We start from the raw sequence: 27,041 nt of genomic DNA, 5'->3' as shown, positions 1-27,041 counted from the left end.
ATATATGCATCCGAAGAAGTGGGTTGTAGCCCACGACAGCTTATGCTCTAATAAATTTGTTAGTCTCTAAGGTGCCACAAGTACTCCTGTTCTTTTTGCGGATACAGACTAACACGGCTGCTACTCTGAAATCTAGCTAGATGGACAGCTTATGTCACATGTGCAGGCACAGATGACCAGTGGAATAGCAGTATTATGGAATAGCGTAATCAGTGGAATAGAATAACAGTATGTAGGCATTAGTGATACTATTTTCTGGTTGTTGGAGGAAAAAAAATGACCACTTTAGTTAATCTTTAGTGAGACAAGTCTTATTTCTCTAGTCATTTTCATTCCAACCAGGCATATCTTCTTTTCAATTTTGTAAACATATCACTCTGTTGTAAGTGCTTTGGCATTTGTACTGGGGAAGCTAGTAGGAGCCTTGTGACAACGTGTTGCAGCTGAAAAATTCTGCTATTCAACTGGATGCTCATTAAGCTAATGACATTCAACTTATTTAGAAGCTGACCTTGTCAATCAAAGAAATAGCATTTATAGGTAAGAAAAGATGTCTGTTCCTGAAAACACACAGTATAGTACTGGTATAATTGTTGTTAAATCTTAACGGTTTCTGATTAAGTTATAACCTTTCTTAAAACTTAGTCCATCAACAAGCAATAATATTCCACTAATGAGGGTTGTACAGTCAATCAAGCACACAAAGAGGAAGAGCAGTACAATGGTGAAGGAAGGATGGATGGTTCACTATACCAGCAGAGATAACCTGGTTAGTAAATTGAAGTTTCTTCATATATCTATTTTATTTTAAGGGTTACTTGTTTAAATCAATAAATTAATTTCCCTTTTTTAAAAAAAACTGGTTTAATAATGTATTGACGTCCTTGTTTAGAATTTCATTTGAATATATTTAGATGTATATAGTAACAATATGGCTAAGCAAATCTAGCAAGACTCAATTCCCTGTTTGCTAGCCCTGAAATTATCTAGAGTGTCTATCAACTCCATAAGGGTATATTTAGCAACAACAGCTACGTATCTTCCTCTTATCTGGGGCCAGATTGTATTTTCTCATCCTACAGTGGCAAGATTCCTTAAGGGCTTCATTCATGTCCCCCTCCCCCCCCCCGGTTCCCCCCTTTTGAACCTCAGTATACTGTTAGCAGAGTTGATGGGTCCTTCCTTTTGAGTCCTTAGCAACCTGTTCCCTATGCCACCTATTGATGAAGTTTGCTTTTGTAGTAGTCCTTACATCAGCTCAAAGGGTAGAGGAGAGTCTGGCTCTCATGACATGTTCTCCTTGTTTCAAGATGGTTGGGTCAGTCTCCAAGTTTCTCCCCAAAGTTGTCTCAGAGTTCCAACCAATCCATTTACCTCCCAGTTTTTTCCCCCTCAAACCTCACTCAGCTCTTGGGGAAGCTAACCTTAGCTCAGGTACTGTAGTACAGACACTGTCCTTTTGCATCAACAAGAAAAAATAATTCAGTAACATACCCAGACTATCCATGGGCTTTGCTGATAAGAGTTACGGGACGACTTGTATTCTCACCAAGGTTGTCTAAGTGGGTCTTCAATTTTATAAAAACAGTTATGAGCTAGCCAAGTTAGATTCCACATTAGCACTCATTCCACTAGAGACCAGGCAGCCTTTGCTGCCTGTTTGAGGAATGTCTCAGTACATTTTAGGGTAGCTACAGGGAGCTCCAGCCCACACCTTTACAAGATGCTACTCTTTGCCAGAGGCTTCCAGATTGGTTATCCTGCAGTCATTTTTTTTTTTTTTTTTTAAGTAGGACTCCTGGTACGCACCTCCAAGCAAATAGACAGCTTTTTGTTAGTCACCAAGGATGGAATGCAGGTGGACAGTCACTCAACAGAGAGAACAGTTACTCAGCATGCACTAACTGTAGTTCTTTAAGATGTGTTGTCCACATGGATTCCATGACCCATCCTCCTTCCCCATTACTGCAGTGTCCTCCTCTGGGATTCTGTATTGGCAAAGGAACTGAGGGATGGTTGGGCCGTCTCAGGCCTTAATACCCTTGGGTCTGAGGCGTGTAAGAACATCTAGGATGCAGGTGTGGCCCCTGCAGACATTGCTAGCCAAAGTAATTTGATCTTGCCTGCATGGGGCACACGCATCATGAGTTGAATCCATGTGGACAACACTTCTCAAAGAACCACAGTTACCATAGGGTAAGTAACCATTCTTTCCAGTTTGTGGAATGTGACTGTTCTTGAGTTTTTAAAAATTGGCGTATGTATCCCAAAGTACATACTGCTTCATGCTCCCAATGTAAACTGAAAACTCTAGCAGTGGTAGCCTGACATTGTGTGCAATATATCTTGTGTACCATAAAACAACTCTGTACTTTAAATGTCTAGAAACTGAAGTTTTAGCAGTTTTGTTTGTTTGTGCCTAATGATACTCTGTGATATGTCTTGTAGAGAAAGAGACATTACTGGAGACTGGATAGTAAATGTCTTACGCTATTTCAAAATGAATCTGGAACAAAATATTACAAGGTAAGTAATAATACTCAGCAGTTATATAGCACTTTACTTGTTACTTTACAAACATCCAGTTTATCCTCAACAAACCTTTGAGGTAAAATGATAAATGTTATCCCTGCTTTATACATCAAAGCTGAGGCAGAAAGGTTGTGATTTGCCAAAGGCACCAGATAGGAAGAGCTAGGACTATAACCTTAGGAGCTCATGCTTCCCATTCCTCTGGGAATCACCTGGACTAAATGTCTCTCACTTTAAAAATATTTAAACTGTTATTTAAAGACGTGTTAGCTTAGTATATGAAGTTTCTTAGCAGTTATTGGATAGTTTCGCTAACTGGTGATACACCATTCTACAAGTGGATCGTGTGTTGTACAGTTGGGGCTATAGCTTAGAATCACAGCAATGTAGGGCTGGAAGGGACCTTGAGAGGTCATCTAGTCCATGTCCCTGTGTTGAGGCAAGATCAAATATACCTAGACCATCCCTGACAGGTGTTAGTGTAACCTGTTCTTTAAAACCTCCAGACATTCCACAACCTCCCTGGGAAGATTATTCCAGTGCTTAACTATCTTTATAGTTAAAAAATTCTTCCTAATATATATAAATCTCCCATGCTGCAGATTAAGCTGATAAGACTTGTCAGATTTTAGGAAGAGAATGCATTGGAAAATAAAATTCCTTTTACAAAAGGTATTGGTAAATAAATAACTATGGAAGTCTCAGAGCCTTGACAAGGAGTTTAACATGGATGATGCTCAACTTTACTAAGGGATTTTTCACTTCATATTACTTCGGTCATCTGCTCTCTTATTTCTGTAACTGGTCTGCTCAATCACTTCTGACAGATGGCTTTGTTAAAAGCCGGGGTCTTCTCTTACTATACATGTTGACTGTAAATGTTCATGTGAGCTCCTGTATTTACTTTTAAGTTCCTAAGATAAAACTTGAAATTGTTCTCTGAGGAGTAATTTAACCAAGATCAGTTAAATGCATTTCTGTATTCTCATCCTGCTGTGCAGCCAATCAGTAAATAGTCAAGGCTTTCCAATAATTCCAGCAGGTTATTAATATAGTAATACATTTTGTAGTGAAATGCTCAGAATGTGCTTATAATTTAAGCAGAGATTTTCCCCCTCTTGCTGAGCATGTTCAGGCTGTGTCCAAATCTTGCAGTTTCTTCCTCCATAACATCTCTAAGATCCAGCTTCTTCTCTGTGCACGCAGCTAAAATTCTTGTCCAGGTCCTCCTCCTTCCTATCTGGACCAATGCAATCTTCTCCTCTCAGACCTCCCTGATGCTCATATTGCTCCACTCCAGTCCATTCAAAACACAACTGTTAAGATTTTCTTCACTCGTTGCTCACATCATGTTACTACCTCTTTAAATCCCTCCACTTACTCTTACTTTTCTACTACTTGAAGGCTTTTTGTCCTCGGCTTTAAAATTCTTCACAATTTTGTCCTTCCTACTTATCTGCTCTTGCCTTTTATTGAGTGACCCTGTCTTCTCACTACAATGCCAGCCTAGTTTACCTGCTTGTCCACTTTTTTACTAGCGTCTTTGCACATGCTTTCCCACGCGCATGGAATGCTCTCCCCTAACTGGTCCATAAACTTACAACCCTCTTTCTTCAAATCTCTCTCCAAGTCCCCCTTCTGCCATCATCCTTTGGTAATTTGCCAGCTGCTAATGGCAAGGTAGAGTGCCAGTGGGATTGCTTAATATTTATATAGAAGGGAATTCTTTAGTTTTTTGTAATTGTGTATGTAACTTGCCTAGGTAACCACATATTCTTGGCACTGTTGCTCTTGTCCTTTGTCTCCTATTCCTTCTTGTTTTTGGTCACACTCACTTGTTGTATCTTCTCGTAGCTGTAAACTCTTTATAAAAATGATTGTATGTGTATATTCGGCACCTAATGCAATGAGGTCCTGGCCCAAATACAAATAATACCGCTATTTAAAAAAATAAAACACAGTCCTATTACTAAGAGCCTGATCCCATGATGTTTACTTACACTGTGCTCCCATTTAAGTTAATGATGTTTCTGTTTGACTTGAGAGTACTGGATTGGGCCCTAAATATGAGATAAGCAGCAAGATTGGAAATCTTTCTGGGCTTGTATAGAGCAGTTTGGGAAAATTGGGGAGTTTGTAGCAATATGAAGTTTGACATTACGAAAACATCCAGTTCAGTAACTGTAATGACTCCTAACTTCACGAAAGAGTTCCAATATGTTATAGCTACATGTACGTTTTCAATTTTTTTAACGCTTAATATTTTTCTTCAGGAGATTCCACTTTCAGAAATTCTCCAGGTGAATCAGCCTCGAGATTTCTCAAACATGGTGCAGGGCAGCAACCCACACTGTTTTGAGATCATCACTGACACCATGGTGTACTTTGTTGGCGAAAATAATGGCAACAGCCATCACAATCCTGTTCTTGCTGCCACTGGAGTTGGATCTGACGTAGCTCAAAGCTGGGAGAAAGCCATCCGTCAGGCTTTGATGCCAGTCACTCCTCAAGCTAGCGTGTGCACTGCAACAGGACAAGGAAAAGATCACAGTAAGCAGGCAGACAAGGCACTGTTGTTCATATACTGAAGCTGTTACTGATTTAGGCTGCAGTTCGGTAAAGCATTTAAGCATGTATTTAAAGTGAAGTATTCATGTAAATGCTTTGTTGAATTGGGGCCTTACTTAATTTTTAGACACACATGGAATTTTATTTTAACTATGAAAAGAAACCTTTTCACCTCTTGCAGCACCAAACCGTAGTTAAGAATCTGTTGTCATTTCTATCATGAATGCATATTACAAAATCTTTATTGTAGGACTGTAAAATTCACACATGGCTGGTGCATTTAATACAGATCATGACTAAAGTACTTCTTTTAATATAAACTTTCAAAAAAAAATTGGTTGTTACTTTAAGTGCAACTTCTTTAAGTTTGTGAGAAATCAAATACTGTCCCCCTTATCCCTTTCACATCTGTAATGCCCCTTTGTAGTTACACCCTAGCTATAAGGACAAGGAAGGGAGCCGATAATGGGCTGTAAATACTGCCAGTGGTGGGATGAACTCCTGCTGCACTGAAGTTGTAAAAAGGCAGAAGAAAGGCACCACCCTTCCTTCCTCACCCTTCTTCACACAGAGCATCAGATTCACTATCCCTGGTGCACTGAACACCAGATATTCCGGGTCAATCTCTCCAAGTGCCTCCTTGAAGCCTCTTGGCAACAGCATTCATATTGTCACCCAGCTCAGGCTTATGCCTCCACACTTGAGTTCTCCCTCAATGCTGTCCACTGCTGGTGCCCACGTGCTCCTTCATCCGCCTGTTGTGTCACTAAATTTGCAGGGAATCCTGGGATAAATTAGTTTACCTCTGACACTATCAGAACCCTACCTTTCTATGTGGGTAGTGATATCAGCAGCAGAGTGACACTCAGATGCTGCCCTCAATCAGTGAGTGAAGGTAGATTCTGAAAACAAAATATGCTCTCAAATTCGTGTGATGCATATCTAACAAACACCATATTGGTATTTAATTATGGTGAGGCATTGTTTCTGTGAAATGTGATTTGTTACTATAGCTTTTTTACCATTCTTTAAATATAATCTCCTTCTCAGCTTTAGCTCTAAGATACTAATATAGGCTGAAGCCTTTTTTGGTATTTAAAAAGCCAAAAGTAATTATTTGTAACCCTTCTGATAACATGATAAATCCTGGAAACCAGTGATTTTAGTGCATTTGTTAGCTACAGTGAACATCAGTCTGACTATAGATATTAAAATTGTAAGGGATATAGATAGGTTAACAGCTACATACATGTATCAGATCACATGAAAAAACCTTAGAAATTTGTTTTCTAAGCACTGTTTTTCATATCTGTACTGTTGATTTAGTATTTTGGTTTGTTTATGTATGTATGTAAGGAGCTTGCAGCTCCCAGGCTGCTTCTCTTAATTGGTGAATCACTGACATACTACTGTCCCTCAAAAAGGATGGCTCTCTAGGTCTTTGTCTTAATAAATTAGAATGGCAGAGCTCCCCAGTGAGTGTAGCTTGACTTAAAGTGAGAGGGAAGGAGAACTGAAGGTAGATTCAGTATACTTTTATATCATATAGTTGTACACAGTATAGTTATAGCTGTGTTGGGCCCTAGATGTTAGAAAGTCAAGGTGGGTGTGGGTTAGGTAATATCTTCTATTGGATGAGCTCTGTGGCTCAAAAGCTTCTCTTTCACCAACAGAAGTTGGTCCAATAAAATATCTTGCCTCACCCACCTTGTCTCACTAATTAACTTATATAGGCAGCTTCTGAGGGAGTATTTTGAATGTAAATTAATGATGTTATTGGGTAGAATAAGTTATGCTCTTAAGTCTCCTCAGATATGTGATCAGTGGAGAACTGTCAATCTACGTGTTATTTTTATACATGAATCAGCTTATCTGGAAGGGGCCGCTAGTTGCCCACCATCCACCTGCACGGTAACTGGACTGATTTCAGGCTCTCTAAGCATCTCTATAGATGGGTGTCACATGTAGTCTTAAATAACTCCAGTAATGGTGATTTTACAAAGTTCCTCTTCCATTTAACTATTTTATCCTTACTGCAGTTTAGGCTATGTATATCTTGATGTTATTTTCTAAATTTCTTACAATTTTTGTTTGTTTCTTCTTGAACTCAACTGTTTCTTGGCCAGAATTGAATATTTTGTCCCAACTGAGGCCTAACCAGTCTCAAGTAGAAGAGTACAATCATTAGACATGCGTGAACCTGTAGAGGTTCTGGTTCAGGTGCAATATTCAGAGAAACCTAATCCCAGTGAGTTGGTATTTGTTACCATGCCAGTTCTTGTGGCACCTTAGAGACTAACAAATTTATTAGAGGATAAGCTTTCGTGGGCTACAGCCCACTTCTTCAGATGCATCCGAAGAAGTGGGCTGTAGCCCACGAAAGCTTATGCTCTAATAAATTTGTTAGTCTCTAAGGTGCCACAAGTACTCCTGTTCTTTTTGCGGATACAGACTAACACGGCTGCTACTCTGAAACATGCCAGTTCTGTAGAGCCTTGATTTGAGGGTGGAGCATTGATGGCAAGAGAGGAAGCAACAGGCTTTCTCTTTGTGCTCTGGAATTGTGTTCCTAGAGTTCAAGGCTCTTTCTGGTTTGACATATGCCTGACATTCATATTGTCCAGGGATTTGTTCAGCATAGTCTGAAAATTCACTTGGCAGATTAGTCTTTGTCCTTTTGTTGAGAAGCTTGACTCCAACCTGAAGTCAAAGGAAAAGGCAATTGTTGCTATGTTTTGTCTATTTTTTTGCCTTGTACATTGAGGTTATACTCCTAAACTTCATGTCAAAGTTGGTTCTCTGATGAAGACTTACAGTAGAAATGTTGTGTGCTCTCAACTTCCATGTCTGCTTCTTTTACTTGAAGAGGTCTATGATCAACCTTCCAGATTTGCTCTCAAATTTTGCAGAATTATGTCCTCCTACAGCAGATCTACAAAACTAACATTTAGAATAGAACTCGCACAGATAATATTTTCTAAATTATCATGCTCGTCTGTATCTTGCTTGACTTTATATTTTCCTTCTCTTAGTTCCTTATATTTACCTACTCAATTACATATAAGTTCCTTAACTCTGCAGACAGCTAACACTTCCTTTTGGTTAAGATAAATGATCTATTTTACTTTGTCACTTGATTACTTTTCTGTACCGCTACCAGAGAATTGCTGCAATTTACGATGTAGTAAGCAAATTACTTTCATCTTCAGTTTCCAGCTCCTGGTCTTGTACAAATTGTTCTAATCTTTTTACCTCTTTTCCCATCAGTTTTGGCATTTTACTAATCCTGAACTATTGCTTCACAAAACAAAATCCAGACCAGTTTGTCTAAATCAACATGTGACTTTTGAGTCTGAATATATATTTTTCCTGCAGAACACCAGTGCACAGCTTTTCACCCTAGCTACATTGCTAGAAGTCTGTTAAATGATTTTTAACCAGTAACAAAACTTGACTTTTTATTCTCTTATAGTATTATATTTTCCTTCTTATTGCAGAGGAGTTATCTCTCAGCATCTCTGTTTCAAATTGCCAGATCCAGGAGAATGTGGTGAGTCATGTGCAAAAATGGTATTATGTACCCAAACTCTTTTAAAGCAATTGATAGTAAGAAAGAATGTCTCATAAAACGGTCAAGGTAAAACACCTAAAGGTTTTACAGCCATGGAACTCTCTATTCTCATTAGGTACATAAAAGCAGTCTCCCTTATTGACATCATTGATATTTTGGTGAGTGTGTGTCATCATATGTAATACAATGACTAGAATTTCCTGAGAGAAAGTTCCTTCCCTTTTATTTCTTTTCCAAACTAATGAGACACACACACACAAGGGGAAAAATACATTTGTAGGTGATGCAATAATACTCCAAATACTTTGGCTTAATTTTTTATATTTTCCTTTACTTACGGGCAGGAGATTTGAGTGAAAAATAGTTAATGTTAGTAGACAGGTTTTTAACCTTTTGTTTGACTGTCTTTATTAGAACCCAGAACAGATTGAACTAACAGTGTGTTCTGGAATTTTTAAGAATGAGAGAGCAGATATTCGCCAACATTCAGAATAATAAGTGTATGTTATGTATATATGTCAGTTAGTAAAGAAAATGAATACTTTTGTACTGTCACCATAGTGTTAAATACAACGAGGCAGATACGACAACTTACAGCAGCTTTGAATCTGCCCCATAGTTTTAAAATTACCAAAGCAACTTTAATTTCAAACTATTTGTTAAAAGCATGATTAACAATTTAGCCAGTATCATTGAATCTCCAAATGGACATTTGTTCTCTGATTGCTTCTAATGTTTGTGGCTTACCTCTTTCATGCAATAGGATATCAGCTCTGTGTATCAGATCTTTGCTGATGAGGTCCTAGGTTCCGGTCAGTTTGGCATTGTATATGGAGGTAAGTTACTGTGAACTTTTGCTTTTATATGTGCTCATGCGGGAGATGTAGTTGGCTAGTGTACGTATATTAGCTACAGTCACATTTCATATATCTACTCATATCTGAGTTGTCAATGACATACAGCTCTGCTGTTGTAATCTTTTGTGTTAAAATGCTTAAGTTACAACATATTATTTGTTTGTAATGTGAAATCATGAGCAAATGAAATTCTGGAAACGAGACAAAATCATCGGAACAGTCCTTGCTAGTTTTCTTCTGTTTCATGTCTCCTCTTCCCAGAGCAGAATCATTAGAATCACAGAATATCAGGGTTGGAAGGGACCTCAGGAAGTCATCTAGTCCAACCCCCTGCTCAAAGCAGGACCAATTCCCAACTAAATCATCCCAGCCAGGGCTTTGTCAAGCCTGACCTTAAAAACCTCTAAGGAAGGAGATTCCACCACCTCCCTAGGTAACCCATTCCAGTGCTTCACCACCCTCCTAGTGAAAAAGTTTTTCCTAATATCCAACCTAAGCCTCCCCCACTGCAATGTGAGATCATTACTCCTTGTTCTGTCATCTGGTACCACTGAGAACAGTCTAGATCCATCCTCTTTGGAACCCCCTTTCAGGTAGTTGAAAGCAGCTATCAAATCCCCCCTCATTGTTACCTGTTAAGACTCCACCTATCAGAAAGCAAGAAAGGAGGCAAAAGAACAGTAATTAAAGGTCAATGTAAAGAAAGAAAACCTCCTTTCCATTTTGCCTTCATTGTCTACAAAGCATTGAAACTTTAATTCTTCTGTATATTAGTTGTGCTATTAATACTCTTCTTACTCTGAAAATTTTGTGATGGAGATATAAGTTGATGGGCTGGTAGCTGTACACCAGTCTTGACAGAAATTTCTTTTGCTTCTGGACTCCATGGAAAGTGGTAACATGACATTTTGTGTAAGGATTCTCTTTTAAGGTGGGAGCGTGGAGTGGGAAAGAGAGATTGTGACAGAATTAGACAATTTCCCCGTTTATCATTTTTTGATCTACTCCCATAATTACACTGTTCTTCGTATAGAAACTCCTCTTGATGTTTAGTACAATTACTCCTTGATTCAATACTTATTTAAGCCAATATGTTTAATGCTTGTATGAAGCATTTGTCCAAATCTTTTTTAATTCACTCCACCATTTAAAAATGCATGTATGATGTAACACATATAAGATACTACAATCGCAAAGAAAATGGGAGAGCAAGAAAAGAGACTATAACCATAGTCTTATTTTTACGTTACGTTCTGACTGCATTGATCTATTTATTGCTGAGACAAAGTTGGGTGAGGTAATATCTTTTATTGGACCATCTTCTGATGAAGAGAGACGAGCTTTTGAGCTTACACAGAGCTCTTTGTCTCCAGAAGAAGAGTTCTGTGTAAGCTTGAAAGCTTATCTCTCTCACAAACAGAAGTTGGTCCAATAAAAGGTATTACCTCATCTACCTTCTCTCACTAATATCCTGGAACCGACACTGCTACACTATTTATTGCCAACAGTTCACAGGTTGGTTCTGGTAATCATTATACCATAAATAGGAATATTCTTATTCATTTTAAAATTTGGATCTACATCCTTCTAGTTAACATGTAGTGAATAAAATACTTTTGGTTCATTTTTGTGTTCCCGTATTTTAGAAAATTTCACATAGAACATCCTATTGGTTTAATTATTTCTAGGTATGAGAGAAATTTGTGCTTTTTTTTCAGAATGTAGGACAAAATTTTGAACTTGTAGATACTGAAAATTGAATACATTTTGAAGTACACCTCTACCCCGATATAACGCTGTCCTCGGGAGCCAAAAAATCTTACCGCATTATAGGTGAAACTGCGTTATATCGAACTTGCTTTGATCCGCCGGAACGCGAAGCCCCGCTGCCCCGGAGTGCTGCTTTACCGCGTTATATCCGAATTTGTGTTATATCGGGTCACGTTATATCGGGGTAGAGGTGTATTGATATCTAGCTTTTATTTCTATTTGCCCCTCTATTCACATTACCTTTCATTTTTGAAAGGTGTAAAAAATGTTGTGGGGCTAGGGAGAAAATTTGGGTGATCTCTTACTGGTGTAAGATTTGACAGCAATACCAGATTAAAGGGCTATGTTTAAAGCCATTTTGAACCCACTTACAGTATTTAATGTTAATCCTTCACCTGTGTATTAGCACCGCTCTGGTCTGTTCTGCCTTACTTAACCAAATATTGTCTCCTGGTTTGATGTTCTTTAATGAAGTCCAGTATCCAGAAGGAATATGTCTAGTCCACTGTTGACTTTATTTCTGTGGCATTTTGATATAATTTGATGTTTAGTGGAGCTAGAACATCTTCCTTTAATTTTATATATATATTTTCTAACCCGTACAGGTGGCTACAATTTATGTCATTTTCAGAATTGCCATAGGTCAACCAAGGGTTTTATTTGGTATTGATACTGAATGCCTCAAAACAGATCTCCTAAACTCCTTGGAAGGATTTCAACCTTCATGCCATTTCTTCTATCAGCCCAGGATATATTGCAAGCTTTTCATTGTACTAGTTTTTTCTAATCTGATTTAATTATTTTTACTTTTCAATTATTGAAGTCTGGCTACTTTGTTGCCATTTGGAACTTCAGTCAGGCCTCCATTAAGTCTAACTCGTTTTGTCCAGTGGAAATAAGCCTTTTTTTAACCCTTTATTCATCATATAAATCTTTAAGGCAGGTACATTGTTATGTTGACTGCTCCATCCAACAACCTTCAGGAGCAATTACTAAGCCATGACCACCAGTACTGAATACAGAACTCCAGGTGAGGTCTAGCTAGGTTGTTTATATAGCAGTAGTTTGACCTCCTTGTAGTATTTATCTAGAAGTGCACCGTAGTATTCTCTGTGCCCCTTACACTATAGCTGTGGACTTTTCTGTGTATTTTATACGTTTTTCTAAAAGAGTTTTCAGCACTTTCACTGAGCAGACATTCCCTTTTGTTTTTGTTACAATCTCATTCTAGATTTAATATTGATGTGTGTGTTAGATTACCAAGGTCCTTCTGTGTCTGACCTCATTAACCTGCCCTCTTCATTGAGGGCTTAATTCTAACATTACAGGAAACAACTGAGTATGGGTGGGGGTGCTGGGTGGGCAGCTGCACGATCAGCATTTGAGACATCCTGTCTGTGTAGGGTATAATGTTTTCCATTGAGGTGAAACATAGCACAGCAAGACACCCACACCCACACCCCCACGGATCAGCCTGTTTTCCCTAACCAGTCATTTAGAGCTTCCAGATGGCAGCACACCTGCTTGGGCTACCATATCCCTCTTCATGTAGACTATACCCTGTTGGGCATATGGCCTGCCAGCCAGTGAATTAGCTGGATGTACCTTCTAGCACATTCCGGCACACAGTGGAAGTATCCTTTTGCTGCTGGGACAACAGGAGAGAGGAATCCTTACAACTTTTTCCATCCCACCCTGAGCATCAGCATAGAAGAGGCCAGGATTTTATGGGTTTTTGTGAGACTTAATGGCGCATAGGTCTTTTGCAGGTCATCTGCATGGGGTGAGTTTCACCTAATATATATAATATCAATGCACAGATTGGACAGCAAAGCAACAGTCACTTTAAATTTATGTTGCAGAAAAATCCTGCATTTCAGGATTGAGAGTACTTACTGTCAATTACATTCATATCACAGTTACAATTTTCAACTCACATGTGTATTAACATTTATGATTGTGAAAAATGTACCCATTTCCACAAAGAGGGCTGTAACTTTGTTAAAGAATGATTTTCTGCTGTTTGATGGGTGGTGCTGCTTTTCTTTTAGGAAAACATAGGAAGACTGGAAGGGATGTGGCTATTAAAGTCATTGATAAGATGAGATTCCCCACAAAACAGGAAAGTCAGCTTCGCAATGAAGTTGCCATTCTGCAGGTACAAAATACATTTTAAATAAAATCCACATTTGAGCTTTGCATCCTGTCAAAGGAAAAGATTTTCTGTGATTCTGTGGCATGTGCTTAAGTGCTTAACTAAGCTGGGCATAAGACCCAATCCTTGAAATCTGAGCCCGGCTGTTAGAGGGGGCACTGAAAGACAGGGAGTCTGTGAGCAGCTGGAAGCAGAGTTGTCAGCTTATTGTTGGCAGCTGTCTACTTACTGCCAGCACAGACCCAGGGAGAAGATGTACTTAAGCTTTCTGGGGCCTCCCTGAAGCAGCAGCTGAAATTCATGTGACTTCTGTTCTGTTGATTGCATGACTTGCCCATCAATCCATACAAACATTTTGCTCTTTTACTTTATATTCCTGTCTGATTGTATCGTATACAAAATTGTCCACTTCAGATATTTCCTTTTCCAGACAAAAGTAATCTTAATATTGGCAATTGGCACATTTCATTTGTTAAATCTTGCCACCTTGAAATGCCTTCTGCCTCATACCCTTTGTTTCTAATCCCTAACTCTCCATTTATATATCCTTTCTGATTTTATAGCTCAGTATAAGTGTAATTTTCCTACTGTTCAATCAATGCTGTATCTTTTTTGTTCTTCATGTGAATGTTGTAACTCTCTAGAATTTGCACCACCCTGGGATTGTAAACCTGGAATGTATGTTTGAAACCCCAGAACGGGTGTTTGTTGTGATGGAAAAGTTGCATGGAGATATGCTGGAGATGATTCTTTCTAGTGAGAAAAGTCGGCTGCCAGAACGAATCACTAAGTTCATGGTCACCCAGGTTGGTATTCCATCTCTGTTTGCTTCTGTGAAGAAGAGGGGCCAGATTTTGGTTTCTTAAACTGGTGTGAGTAGAATTTAGCCCAAGGTATTGCCTAGATTCAATCATTATTTAAAGAAGACAAAGCTTTAACAAGCGACAAAGAGTCCTGTGGCACCTTATAGACGTATTGGAGCATAAGCTTTCGTGGGTGAATACCCACTTCGTCAGATGAATGTAGTGGAAATTTCCAGAGGCAGGTATAAATATGCAGGCAAGAATCAGTCTAGAGATAACGAGGTTAGTTCAGTCAGGGAGGATGAGGCCCTCTTCTAGCAGTTGAGGTGTGAACACCAAGGGAGGAGAAACTGCTTTTGTAACTGGCTAGCCCAGGGGTCGGCAACGTTTGGCACGCGCCTCGCCAGGGTAAGCACCCTGGCGGGCCGGGCCAGTTTATTTACCTGCTGACGCGGCAGGTTCGGCCGATCGCAGCCCCCACTGGGCCAATGGGGGTGGAGGGAAGCGGCGCAGGCGAGGGATGTGCTGGCCGCGGCTTCCCGCCGCCCCCATTGGCCCGGGACGTCGAACTGCGGCCAGTGGGGGGCTGCGATCGGCCAAACCTGCCGCGTCAGCAGGTAAATAAACTGGCCCGGCCCGCCAGGGTGCTTACCCTGGCGAGTCGCATGCCAAACATTGCCGACCCCTGGGCTAGCCATTCACAGTCTTTGTTTAATACTGAGCTGATGGTGTCAAATTTGCAAATGAACTGAAGCTCAGCAGTTTCTCTTTGGAGTCTGGTCCTGAAGTTTTTTTGCTGCAGGATGGGTACCTTTAAATCTGCTATTGTGTGTCCAGGGAGGTTACCATATACTGAAACCTGTAGGAGAACACTTCAACCTCCCTGGACACACAATAATAGATTTAAAGGTAGCCATCCTGCAGCAAAGGAGTAATTGGTTATGTTTTAAAGGAGACACCTCAAATTAAGTTTTCATAATGGTCCATGTGTGGTATAAAAATATTCAAAAACTGCCTTCCCCCAAACAAAATTAACAATTGTGATTTTGATCAGGAAAAAAAAAAGCACTTGCACAATGTGAAAGCACAGCAAATTGGAGAAATCTGTACAGTTCTAAATTATTGTACAACTTTGTGTGTCTGATCTTTGGTGCTTAGACACTTACAGTCCTAATCATTTTGAAAATACCTTTCCTCCTTTTGTAGATACTTGTTGCTTTGAGAAATTTACACTTCAAGAATATTGTGCACTGTGATTTAAAACCAGAAAATGTACTACTAGCATCAGCAGAACCATTCCCTCAGGTGAGTGAAAATTTAACAAATGTTTCATCCTAAATCACTGTTCCACTAAAGAAGAAATATAGAATTTAGAGCTTAAAAATGATCTGTCATAGGACAGTATTACTGATGTTTCACCCAAAATATAACTAGAATTATGTGAGCTGCCTGTATTGTTACCTTATGAATTATCTATGTATTTTGTGTACTGATTTATTGAATAAGTATAGATGTTCTTCTTTGAGTGATTGCACATGTTCATTTTACTTCAGGTGTGTGCCAGCCGAGTGCGCCAGAGTCAGAGATTTTTCCCTTACTGGTACCTATCAGGGTGGTGCATGTGTTCTCATGCTGCTGCGCAATGATATAAAGGGCAGAGCTGCCCCTGACCCTCTTCAGTCCCTTCTAACCACCCATGATTGGCAGGGTTGCTAATATTCTCTTTGTCAGGGATTTTTTTCTTGTATATAGTTAGTGTAGTTATCAATAGTTAGACCTTTAGAGTAAAGTTTTATTGTTATTTAACTTAGTTTTGCTTAGATTGTCAGTTCTTGCTTGTTCTGATTGCCAACTCCTGGTACCTGGGCTTTAAGGCTTGCATTGGCTGTGAGAAGTCTGGTAAGTGACCCTCATTGCAGCAGTCTAAAGTGCTTCGGTGGGGGTCACATCTGAGACTGTTCCCATATCTGTAGAAACTTCAAGCCTTGGACCAAAGGGGTGGACATCAAGTACTTCTGTCTCTGTCAGAAGTGCCCCTCCAGACATTGCAGAGACTCTGTGCTATTCCCCTTCCCTGGTAACAAGGAAGAAGCATGGACAATGTGTGTTGAAAGAGCCAGCCTCCTCCAAAAGATCGAGGTCACTGGTGCTGTCTATCAGCAAGCAAGCTGGAGGGCAGTGTAGAGTGTCTTTGGGGAAGAGGTGCTCACGGATACTGACTTTATCTAACCCAGGGTCATTGACTCCGGTGCATGCACCGTTGAGGCTGACCTCTGCAATACAATCATCAGGAGAATCTCTTGGTACCGGTGACGCTGGAGGCAGATGCCACGGTGTGAGACCTGCTACCCCTCTTAGTACTGGATTCTTCAGCAGTGCAGGAGACAAGTCGTCTGGTACCAATTGAGCCTCAGGCTTCATCAGATGTACCTGCAAGTAAGATTGGTGCTGTGGCTGGCTTCAGACTTCCAGTGCTTGCTTGCCTGGTGCCATCAAGAGGCAAGCCCAGCATGCTGTCACCAGTACTGATGTCTCTGGAGACACAATACTGCACATTGGCACTGTGTGGCACAGCGTCTTTCTGGGCAGGTAACTTGGGTTCCTCCTTGGAGACTAAGGTAGGCTCCTGTGCCTTTCGCTCCAGGGCTAGAAGGCATTTCTCACCTTTCTCTAGAGGATTCAGCTCCTGGAACCTGGCAGAGGTCCCATGGTAGTCCAGGGATCTGGATCTTTGGGCTGGTAGAGGGTGGGGTCCTATACCCTACCAATGGATTTATGAAACTCATGGGGCTTTCAACTCACCATCAGATCCTCTCTGGTTCTCCTCCCTTTAGATCCCCAAGCAGATGATGGGATATCTCCCATAAGGAGACTCAGGATGTTACCCATAGTACCAAGGCTCATACTGATCAAGAGCATCCTCATATACCAGAACCTCCACCTGGGGAGGTACAGGAAGCTCCAACTCAGACTTCTTTGCATTCCTCCTCATCACTTGATGAGGCGGTGATGTCTGGGGTGTCATTGCTTCTTTAGGATGACTAAAGGGCCTACCAGTTGCTAAAGAGGGTTGGTTTCTTTCTGGACATCCAGGTCAAGGTGGTTCAAGAGGGTTCCCATAGACTGGACATACTGAGGACAGCAGGACCTTCCTGAGTGGCTCTGTCTGTACATGAAACCATACTAGAGCCCACAAGATTGTAGTGGCAAATGCTTCTCTGCCATCGACAGCCAAGTGAATTGAGTGAGGGTACCATGACCCTTTTCAGTGCTATGAATATTTCTACATCCATCCCTCACTGGGTTCCTTGGTTGTCTCAGCCATAAATGAAAGAGTGCATCAGGGATGGCTATCTTCTACCCCAAAAAAATAAAAAAGTGAAAACAGAAGACCTTTTTGGTAGAAAGATTTATTCCACTGCTGGCCTGCAGTTTTGTATCTGTAACCGTTAGGCCTTGCTGATTCTCCCTCTGGGACAATGTTCTGAAGTTCACGGTCAAGATACCAGAGGATGCCAGGCAGAAATTCCAGTCCATCTTGGAAGAGAGCAAACTCCTGGCCAGGACCTCCCTCCAAGCTGTATTAGATGGAGTGGATTCTGAGCCAGAGCCATGGCAACTGTAATAACGATGTGCAGGTTTTCATGGTTTCAGTCCTTGGGTCTGTTGTAGGAAGTCCAACAGATTATAAAGAATCTCACTTGTGAGAATCCTCTTCTCTCAGTAGATTGATGAGATGCTTCGCAGTCTCAGAGATTCCAGGGCAACGATGAAATCATTAGGAATTTACACTTCATTCCCTAAAAAGAAACAGTTTTGCCCTTAGTCGTGCCAATGATGCCCACATTTCATGGCTAGACAAACCAATCGTTTCAGTACTCCTGAGGGAATTCTGCACCAAAAAATAATTCTGTGCACAATATTAAAATTCTGTAAAACTCTGCATATTTTAATTTGTCAATAAATAAATGTGGAGGCTCCAGCCTGGCAGTGGGGAGCACAGGTCACTGTCTGCATGGAGGTGGGAAACCACCCTGCAGCTCCCCACCCCTGGGGACATGGACTTGGTGGTGAGACTGCATCTGACCCTGACACAGGACATCTGACCCTGCCTCAGAAACACCCCGCAGCCTGCCCCTCCACATCAGGTGCACCAAGATAGTGAGCGGGACAGAATCTCTCACGCCTAGTACTGGCCCCCAATCAAGGTGTGGGGCAAACAGGCTCAGCCCATCAGGATCCAAGTGTGGGGGGGTCCAGGTGTGGGGTGAGAGGGTTCTGTGTGTGGCAGTCTGGGTGCAGACAGCTCAGTAGGGAATGTGGGGGGAATGGGACTGTGCGGGATGGGGGGGTCCAGGTGAAGGTGGTTGGGGCTCAGCGGGGGGTGGTGGTGTCTGAGTGTGGGGGGTGGGGCTCAGCGGGGGGGTCTGGGTGTGCAAGGCTTGAGGTGGCACAGGTGCAGGGGGGTGGGGGTTTGAGTGCAGGGGGCTCAGCAGTGGGTAGTCTGGTACAGGGGTGGGGTCTGGATGTAGGGGGGAGGGGCTTGGCGGATGTCTGGACACAGGGGGGTTGGTGTGGGAGGGTTCCAAATGCAGGGGGTAAGGCTCGGCGGGGGGGTGTTGGGTGCGGGGGGTGGTGAGGCTTGGCAGGGTGGGGGGTCCGGGTATGGGAGTCCAGATGCTTGGGGGTTGGGCAGCCGGGGGAGCAGCTCCCTTCGTAGTGACCCTTCCCTGCCACGGCTGAGAACTGTGTGTGGGGGTGAGGGGTGCATGCAGTTGGGGAGGTTTCTGGGGATGGGTCTGACTCCTGGCCGCTTCTTGCAGGGGAAGAGGAAATCCTGTCCTCCCCCAGCCCAGCTGGGACTAGCCGCTGAGCCCAGCGCAGGGTAGGAGCCACCGGCTGGGGTGCCCCTGTGATTTACCTTTCTGTCTGCTGCTCCGGACTCCTGCAAAGACATGCCCTCACTGGGGATGGATGTGTAACTACCTTTGTGGCTTCCCTTTGTTTCCCCCGTCACAAGTAATTTTTCTGCGGGGAAGCAAAGAAATCTGCAGGGGACATGAATTCTGTGCGTACTCAGTGGTATAGAATTCCCACAGAGTAATTCCAGGAAAATGGTAGGAGGAAACCTCCACCTCCTTGCTTTTCTTCTTTGCTGGGTTCTTCTAGACAGCCTGGAAATTCCAAGGAGTCTATTTGACTGCCTTGTCAACAACAGAATACCCATTGTGTCTTGGTCTGATTTCTCCTATCCCTGTTTTTTCCAGCAGATGCTAGGTTATCCTGGTTCTGTTGAACTTCACATAGCTTTTCAAAAGTGGTGAAGTACTCGTGAATGCAACCTGTCTCTTTGTATGCAGGACACAACTGGTCCCAGCTGAGGCTTCATTGAGTGGAGGGAGGTGCTGGGGACTCTGAGATCTTTCTATGTTTTGCTAACAGTTCCAGATTGTATTTCTTCTCCTTCTCCTCCTCCGCCTCGGTCTTTCAGCTCCATGACTCTCTTCTTGCTTCAACTTCTTGCTGTCTTAGCTCCATGGCTCTTCTCTGGGTGGCTTCAGCTTAGGGTTTTTAACATTTTCTAACTGCCACTTCTGGTATTAGCATCTATCCTTTCTCTTTTTCTTCTGCCTCCAATCTGGCCAGCTCTTATTTTGCAGTTGTTTATTGGCGCTTATTTTTATGCTTTGCTGTTTGCTTATTTTGGGTAAAGAAAATAGAAACAGAAAACAACAAACTGTAACCTCTCTTTGACTGGTACACTGCCCTCGACTTGAAGAATGCCTATTTCCATATTCCAAGGTCACAGACAGTTCCTCCATTTCATAGTGGGCAAACACCATTTCCAATTTACAGTGCTACCCTTTGGCCTCTCATCGGCACCAAGGGTCTTCACAAAATGTATGGCGCCAGTGGCCGCTTACCTGAGATGTCAAGGAGTCCAGGTCTTTCCATATCTCGATGACTGGCTCATCAAGGGCAGGTCCAGGGAACAACTACAAAGGAGCCTTGATCTGGTGCGTTCTACCTGCCGCGACCTGGGCCTGTTGATAAATGAGAAAAAAATCCATCTTAAGGCCAGCTCAATGAATAGAGTTCATTAGGGCAGTTCTCGACTCCATGTGAGCCTCCTTTCTTCCGGAGGCTCACTTTCAGGCCATGTCGGACCTGGTCTCCCACGTGAAGAACCACCTGCTCACCATGGCTCACACCTGCCTGCAGTTGTTGGGCCACATGGTCGCCTGTACATACATGGTCAGTCATGCCCAGCTCCACCTCCAGCCTCTGCAAGCGCGGCTGGCATCACTTTACACCCCCAGCAGACACGACCTAGACTGGGTAGTCAAGATGCTGGATCGCATCCTGTCATCCCTAGAGTGGTGGTTGTAGAGTTGGAGGGTGTTCCCTTTGCGGCCCCGTTCCTGCTGACCCTAGTCTCAGATGCTTTGGTCCTGGGCTGGGGAGTGCATCTGGGCGAGCTCAGCACTCAAGGTCGCTGGCTGTGGGACGATCTGGCCCTTCACATCCATGTCAGGGAGGGAGCTAAAGGCAGTTCATCTGGCCTGCTAGGCGTTCTTGCCCCACCTGAGGGACAAGGTAGTACAGGTCTTCATGGACAATACCGCTGTGATGTATTACATCAACAGGCAGGGCGGAGCCAGGTCGTCAGCCCTTTGCCAAGAAGCTCTGAGCCTTTGGGAAATTTTGTGTGCCGCATGCTATTCATCTGGTAGCCGCGCACCTGCCCGGAACCAGGAAAGTGCTGGCACATCACCTCAGCAGGACCTTCTTGTCTCACCACGAGTGGTCGCTCCATCCGAAGGCAGCCAGTATGATCTTCCATTTGGGGAACTCCCAGGTGGACTTGTTTGCGTCCCATCAGAACAGGAAATGCCACGTGTTCTGTTCACTCCAGGGGATGGACAGGGATTCCCTGTCAGATGCTTTCCTGGTCCTATGGTCCGTAGCCCTAATGTACACCTTCTCGCTGGTGCTACTGATCCACAGAGTCCTCGTGAAGATCAAACAGGACAGAACAAAGGTTATTCTGATAGCCCCCGAGTAGCCTCACCAGCACTGGTTTGGCATGCTGCTGGACCTTTCAGTAGCTGTGCCGCTGCAGCTCCCTCTCTGGCCAGACCTGCTGTCCCAGGACCACGGCAGTCTCTTGCACCCAACCTGAAGGAGTTGCACTTGTCGGCATGGCTACTACATGACTGAATGCAGAAGAGCGGGAGTGCTCGAACCGGGTGCAACAGGTCTTGCTGGGTAGCAGAAAGCCCTCCACTAGAGCAACTTACCTGGCAAAGTGGAAAAGATTCATGTGCTGGGCTTTGGAATGACATGTCCGAGCTGAACAGGCCTCACTGCAGGTTATCCTGAATTATCTTCTGCACCTCAAACTTCAGGGCTTGTCCCTGTCATCGATTAGGGTCCATCTGGCTGCTATTTCGGCTTTCCACCCACCATTCCAAGGCAGGTCAATCTTCACTCATGACATGATGGCTTGGTTCGTGAAAGGTCTGGAGTGTCTTTACCCTCACGTCTGGGACCCTGTCCCCATGGATTTGAATCTCGTGCTGTCTAGGCTCATGGGACCTCTCTTTGAACCTCTGGATTCCTGCCCTCTTCTCCTTCTCTCCTGGAAGGTTTCATTCCTGGTGGTGATTATGTCCACTCGCAGGGTGTCTGAGATCAAGGCGTTTACGTCAGAACCGCCCTATAGGGTGTTCTACAAAGATAGGATCCAGTTGCAGCCGCATCCAACTTTCCTGCCCAAGGTGGTTTCCCAGTTTCATACTGGCCAGGACATTTTCTTACCGGTCTTCTTTCCTAAGCCCCATAAATCTGAGGAGGATCATAAGTTACACGCCCTGGACGTCAGGAGGGCACTGACCTATATTGACAGGACAAGGCTGTTTCGCAAGTCAACACAGCTGTTCGTTACAGTGGCAGACAGGATGAAAGGTCGCCCAGTGTCTGCTCAAAGGATTTCATCCTAGATCACAGCCTGCGTCTGATACTGCTATGAGCAGGTGAATATGCCTCCACCCATAATAGTCAAGGCTCACTTGACTAGAGTAGGAGCATCATCAGTAAGACTATGTTTTAGTCACAGGTATTTTTAGTAAGTCATGAACAGGTCATGGTGAGTAAACAAAAATTCACAGCCCGTGACCTGTCCATGACTTGTACTATATACCCCTGATTAAATCTTGGGGGGTGGGGCGCAGCTCGCCACGGGGGGTGGAGGGGACACTGGTGCTGGGAGAAGGAGGGGTTGGCGGAGCTGACAGGCTCCCTACCTGACTCCACGCCTCTCCGGAAGTGGTGACATCCCTCGGCTCCTAGGTGGAGGCATGGCCATGCAGCTCTGCACACTGCCTCCCTGAGCGCTGGCTCCACAGTTCCTATTGGCTGGGAACTGCAGCCAATGGGAGCTATGGGGGCGGTGCCTGCAGGCAGAGACAGTATGCAGAGCCTCCTGGCCGAGCCTCTCCCTAGGAGCTGAGGGATGTCACTGCTTCCAGGGAGTGCCCCCCTGCCCTGAGGTAAGCGCTGCACAGAGCCCTCATCCCCTCCTGTGCCCCAACCCACAGCCCTGAGCCCCCTCCCACACCCAAACTCCTGCTGCTGCTGGGGAGTGGGGCGGTAGCCGCTCCAGAGGTCACAGAATCCATGACCTCCATGACAAACTTGCAGCCTTAGTCATCAGCAGCCTTCTTGGCTCAGGTGACGATCCAAGAGATCTGTAGAGCTGCTACCTGGTTGTCTGTCCACATGATTGCATTCCATTATGTGCTTACCCAGCAGGTCTGGGACGATGCTGGCTTTGGCAGGGTAGTGCTGCAAGACCGTGAATTCTGAGCCCACCTCCATTGGCACTGCTTGTGAGTCACCTAGAATGGAATCGACATGAGCAAGCACGCGAAGAAAAAACGGTTACCTATCTTTCATGGCTGTTCTTCAAGATGTGTTGCTCGTGTCCATTCCATTACCCATTGTCCTGCCCCCCTGCTGAAGTTTCCAGCAAGAAGGAACTGGGAGGGTATAAGGTCAGCAGTGCCTGATATACCAGCACATGAGCATGGCACTCCTGGGGGTGCCACTGTCGACCCTATGGATACCACTAAGGCAAAAATCTCCGACAACCAGGCACATGGGCAAGCGCACACCTAGAATGGAATGGACATGAGCAGCACATCTCAAAGAGCAATGGTCACGAAAGATAGGTAACCATTTTTTCTCCAATCTGCAGAGCCTCTGTGTCAGGGCTCTTCTGACACTACCATCAGAACCCAACCTGATCTTGCAGGACCACGGTTGACTCCTGCATCCCCACCTGTCTGCTGTCCATCTTATGGCTTGGATGCTCCATAGTTAATGCCTTAAGAGGCAGAGTGTTCAGAGAATGTACAAAACATCTTCCTGAATAGCAGAAAACCTTCTAGTCAATATACTTTTCTGTTGAAGTGAAAATGATTTTCCTTATGGTTATAGCAGAAAGATGTTTTCCAGTCTGGGCCTCTTTCCACCATGTCTTGGATTACTTGTTCTGCCTGAAACAACAAGGCCTATCCATTAGTACCATCCGGGTTTACCTGGGAGCTATCTCCAGTTTCCACTTTCCAATCACTGGCCACTCAGTATTCTCTAATCCAGTGTTCTTAAAGGGTCTGGACAGGTTATATCCCTAGGGTTCAAATCTGGTGTTAACAAAGTTGATGGGTCAATGCTTTGAACCGATGGCAACCTGCTCTTTACCATCTATGTGCCTAAAGTAATATCAGAATTCCATCTCAATCAAGTGATATAATTTACTGACTTTCTTTCCTAAGCCCCAATAAGGATGAAGAGACACTCCATACTTTGGATGTCAGAAGGGCGTTAGGTATTTATTTGGACAGAACCAAATTGTTTAGGTTGTCATCCCAACTATTCTTAGCAGTTGCAGACAGGATGAAGGCCCTTCTAGTCTCAGCACAGAGAATCTCATCATGGATTTCCTCTTGCAAATGTGTTGTGACATTGCCAATATAACCCTGAGAAGCAGGGTAGTAGCACATTCGGCAAGATTTCGGGCAGTTCTGCAGGTTTTTTAGCTCAAGTGCCTGTAACAGACATTTGTAGGACTGCAACTTGGTTATCGGCACACACCTTTACAACTCATTATTCTGTATCTCAGCATTCCAGAGAACGCCTAGTTTGGACAAGTAGTCCTTCAGTTGTTTATCAGGTAGACTCCGAAATGCACCTCCAGATTGAGCTGCTTGTGAATCACCTGAAGTGAAATGGACGTGTGCAAGACAAAATGGTTACAAAACTCTTCTGTAACTGTTGTTTGTCAAGATGTGTTGTACGTGTCTATTCTATGACCCTTCCCCTTCCCCTCTATAACAAGAGTCTCTCCAGTAAGGAGGAACCGAAGGGCTGTGGGGCAGCTGCACGCTTTATGCCATCACAAGGCAGCATAGGGTGCATGTGTTGCCCCGACAGGTACCACTCTGAGACAAATCTCTGTCTCTGGTGCAGTGGGTGTGCACACATACCTGAAGTGGGTTAGACATGTGCAGTGAAGTGGAATGGACACGTGTAACACATCTCAAAGAACAACAGTTACAGAAGAGGTTACTGTTTGTTTTTTCTCAAGTTTGCTAGTAAGTTTCCAAAGACAAGTATGTAAAGGGAGACCTCACTGAAGGAATAGGACTAATTGCTTTTTGCTTCAATTTGTCCAGTGCAAGCAATAATTAAATGATGGCAAATGTAATGCCTGATACCATACTTTTGTTTGGACATTTGCTCCTCTGTGAGATCTACCAGAGATTTTTCAGTTAACAGTACTGTATTTATTTACAGGTGAAGCTGTGTGACTTTGGTTTTGCGCGCATCATAGGAGAAAAGTCTTTCAGGCGCTCTGTGGTTGGAACCCCTGCTTATCTTGCTCCTGAGGTGCTCCGGAGTAAAGGTTACAATCGCTCTCTGGATATGTGGTCAGTGGGAGTAATTGTCTATGTGAGCCTTAGTGGTACATTCCCATTTAATGAGGATGAAGATATAAATGACCAAATCCAAAATGCAGCATTTATGTATCCACCAAACCCCTGGAAGGAAATTTCTAGTGAAGGTAAAGAAATTAAAGAGAGCTTTTGCTTTTTGGGATCTTATTTTTTATAGCATTTTATATACATTAATTCTTTGGAATTCAGGTATTTTTGAATTGCATTATGAGTTTGATTCAGACAGGAATGTGAAAATTGACAGCTGAATGACTCTTTGGTTAAAGGCTAACATAATAAGTGTGAGCCAGCATGAATTTGTGAAAGATAAACAATGTCAAATAGGATTACATTTAACGATTGGTCTAGAGAAAAGGGAGAAGCAATAGATATAACTAGATTTCAGAAAGCTGTTGATAGAACTTGACATAATGGCTTATTGTATGAACACACCAAATGTGGGTTTAGGTACCTTTTGTGCTGGGTGTAGAAAGTGGTGGGCTGGAGGTAAAGATGTGTACTCTTCATGAAAACTAATGACAAGTTCAATCTGGCATGGCTGTATGTTGGGACTGATAGCTTGAAACATAGGCATGCATACACCTCTACCCCGATCTAACGCGACCCGATATAACATGAATTCGGATAGAACGCGGTAAAGCAGTGCTCCGGGGGGGCGGGGCTGCGCACTCCGGCGGATCAAACCAAGTTCGATATAACGCGGTTTCACTTATAACGTGGTAAGATTTTTTGGCTCCCGAGGACAGCATTCTATCGGGGTAGAGGTGTATAACTAGAATTCTGGATCCAAACATTCTGGTCCAGTGCAATAACGAAATAGGGGTGAGTGAAGATATTCAGATCTGGATCCAAATGTTAGCAGACTTCAAGGTTGTTCAGACCTGGGGTTTTAGCATGGGCCTAGCTCTAGCTGTGAAATTCACGATGATGATAAAATAAGTGGTGTATATACTTAAGACCTGGAGGGATGTCTGAGAGTAGTGTGTGATGGTGGGAACTTACTGTTAAGAGAGAGCACTTTAAAAAGATGTAAGATAAAATTTTCAAAAGAGCCTAACTGGCTGAGGAGCCTAAATCTCATTGACTTCTAATGAGACCTAGGTTCTTAAGTACCCCAGTCATTTTGAAAACTTTACCCCTTTTAATTTAGGACCAATTTTGGCAAAGCTTCCATTGACTTCAGTCGGACTAGGATTTTACCCTCACATTAGTACGTTATTTTTAACAGTAAATTTGAAATCAATAAACTCAATTTGGAGTAAATCAGTAAACTCGGTTTTGAGTAGTGTGTTTTTTAAAAACAAACAAAACACTACCTTTCTGGCTTTCTCCTAACATGAGTTAAAACTTATTGTAAAGACCATTGGCTTGGCTAAGATTCACACAGTATACATTGTGTATATATTTTAGGTAACACTTAAATTTGAGTTACATGTAAACTACATTAGAGATGACAGATTTGTATTTATACTGTAGAATTTTTGATAATTTGTTTGTTCTGTGGCTTTTCCCCCGCCCCAGCCATTGATTTAATAAACAATTTGCTTCAAGTGAAGATGAGAAAGCGTTACAGTGTTGACAAATCTCTTAGTCACCCCTGGCTACAGGTAAGAGCTATTGCCCACCTTATTTTCTATAAAAGCAGTATGTAACTGTCCTTTAAGTGAATCACATTTTAAATTAAATAGCTCAAAGGCTTTGTAAACTTTGTAACTGTAAATTGTTTTTACCACAACATTATGAAAATATCTTACAATGCAGATC

At 43.0% G+C, this 27,041-nt stretch overlaps 1 protein-coding gene across 1 annotated transcript in view; it reads left to right on the top strand.

Moving 5' to 3' along the window:
- Positions 1 to 27,041, top strand: part of PRKD3 (protein kinase D3) — an 87,612-nt gene that overhangs the window by 57,078 nt on the left and 3,493 nt on the right. The window contains exons 9-18 of the mRNA XM_026649632.1: positions 646 to 769; positions 2,449 to 2,526; positions 4,806 to 5,082; positions 8,598 to 8,650; positions 9,435 to 9,507; positions 13,350 to 13,456; positions 14,098 to 14,259; positions 15,463 to 15,561; positions 25,117 to 25,384; positions 26,799 to 26,884. Coding sequence (XP_026505417.1) covers positions 646 to 769; positions 2,449 to 2,526; positions 4,806 to 5,082; positions 8,598 to 8,650; positions 9,435 to 9,507; positions 13,350 to 13,456; positions 14,098 to 14,259; positions 15,463 to 15,561; positions 25,117 to 25,384; positions 26,799 to 26,884 — 1,327 coding nt within the window. The remainder of the gene's footprint in view (positions 1 to 645; positions 770 to 2,448; positions 2,527 to 4,805; positions 5,083 to 8,597; positions 8,651 to 9,434; positions 9,508 to 13,349; positions 13,457 to 14,097; positions 14,260 to 15,462; positions 15,562 to 25,116; positions 25,385 to 26,798; positions 26,885 to 27,041) is intronic.

The sequence above is a fragment of the Terrapene carolina genome, unplaced genomic scaffold (genome assembly GCF_002925995.2).
Source record: "Terrapene carolina triunguis isolate 2854851 unplaced genomic scaffold, T_m_triunguis-2.0 Scaffold85, whole genome shotgun sequence".
Taxonomy (NCBI): Eukaryota; Metazoa; Chordata; order Testudines; family Emydidae; genus Terrapene; species Terrapene triunguis.
The sequence above is the reverse complement of the archived record's forward strand: the minus strand, read 5'-3'. Positions and strand labels throughout refer to the sequence as shown.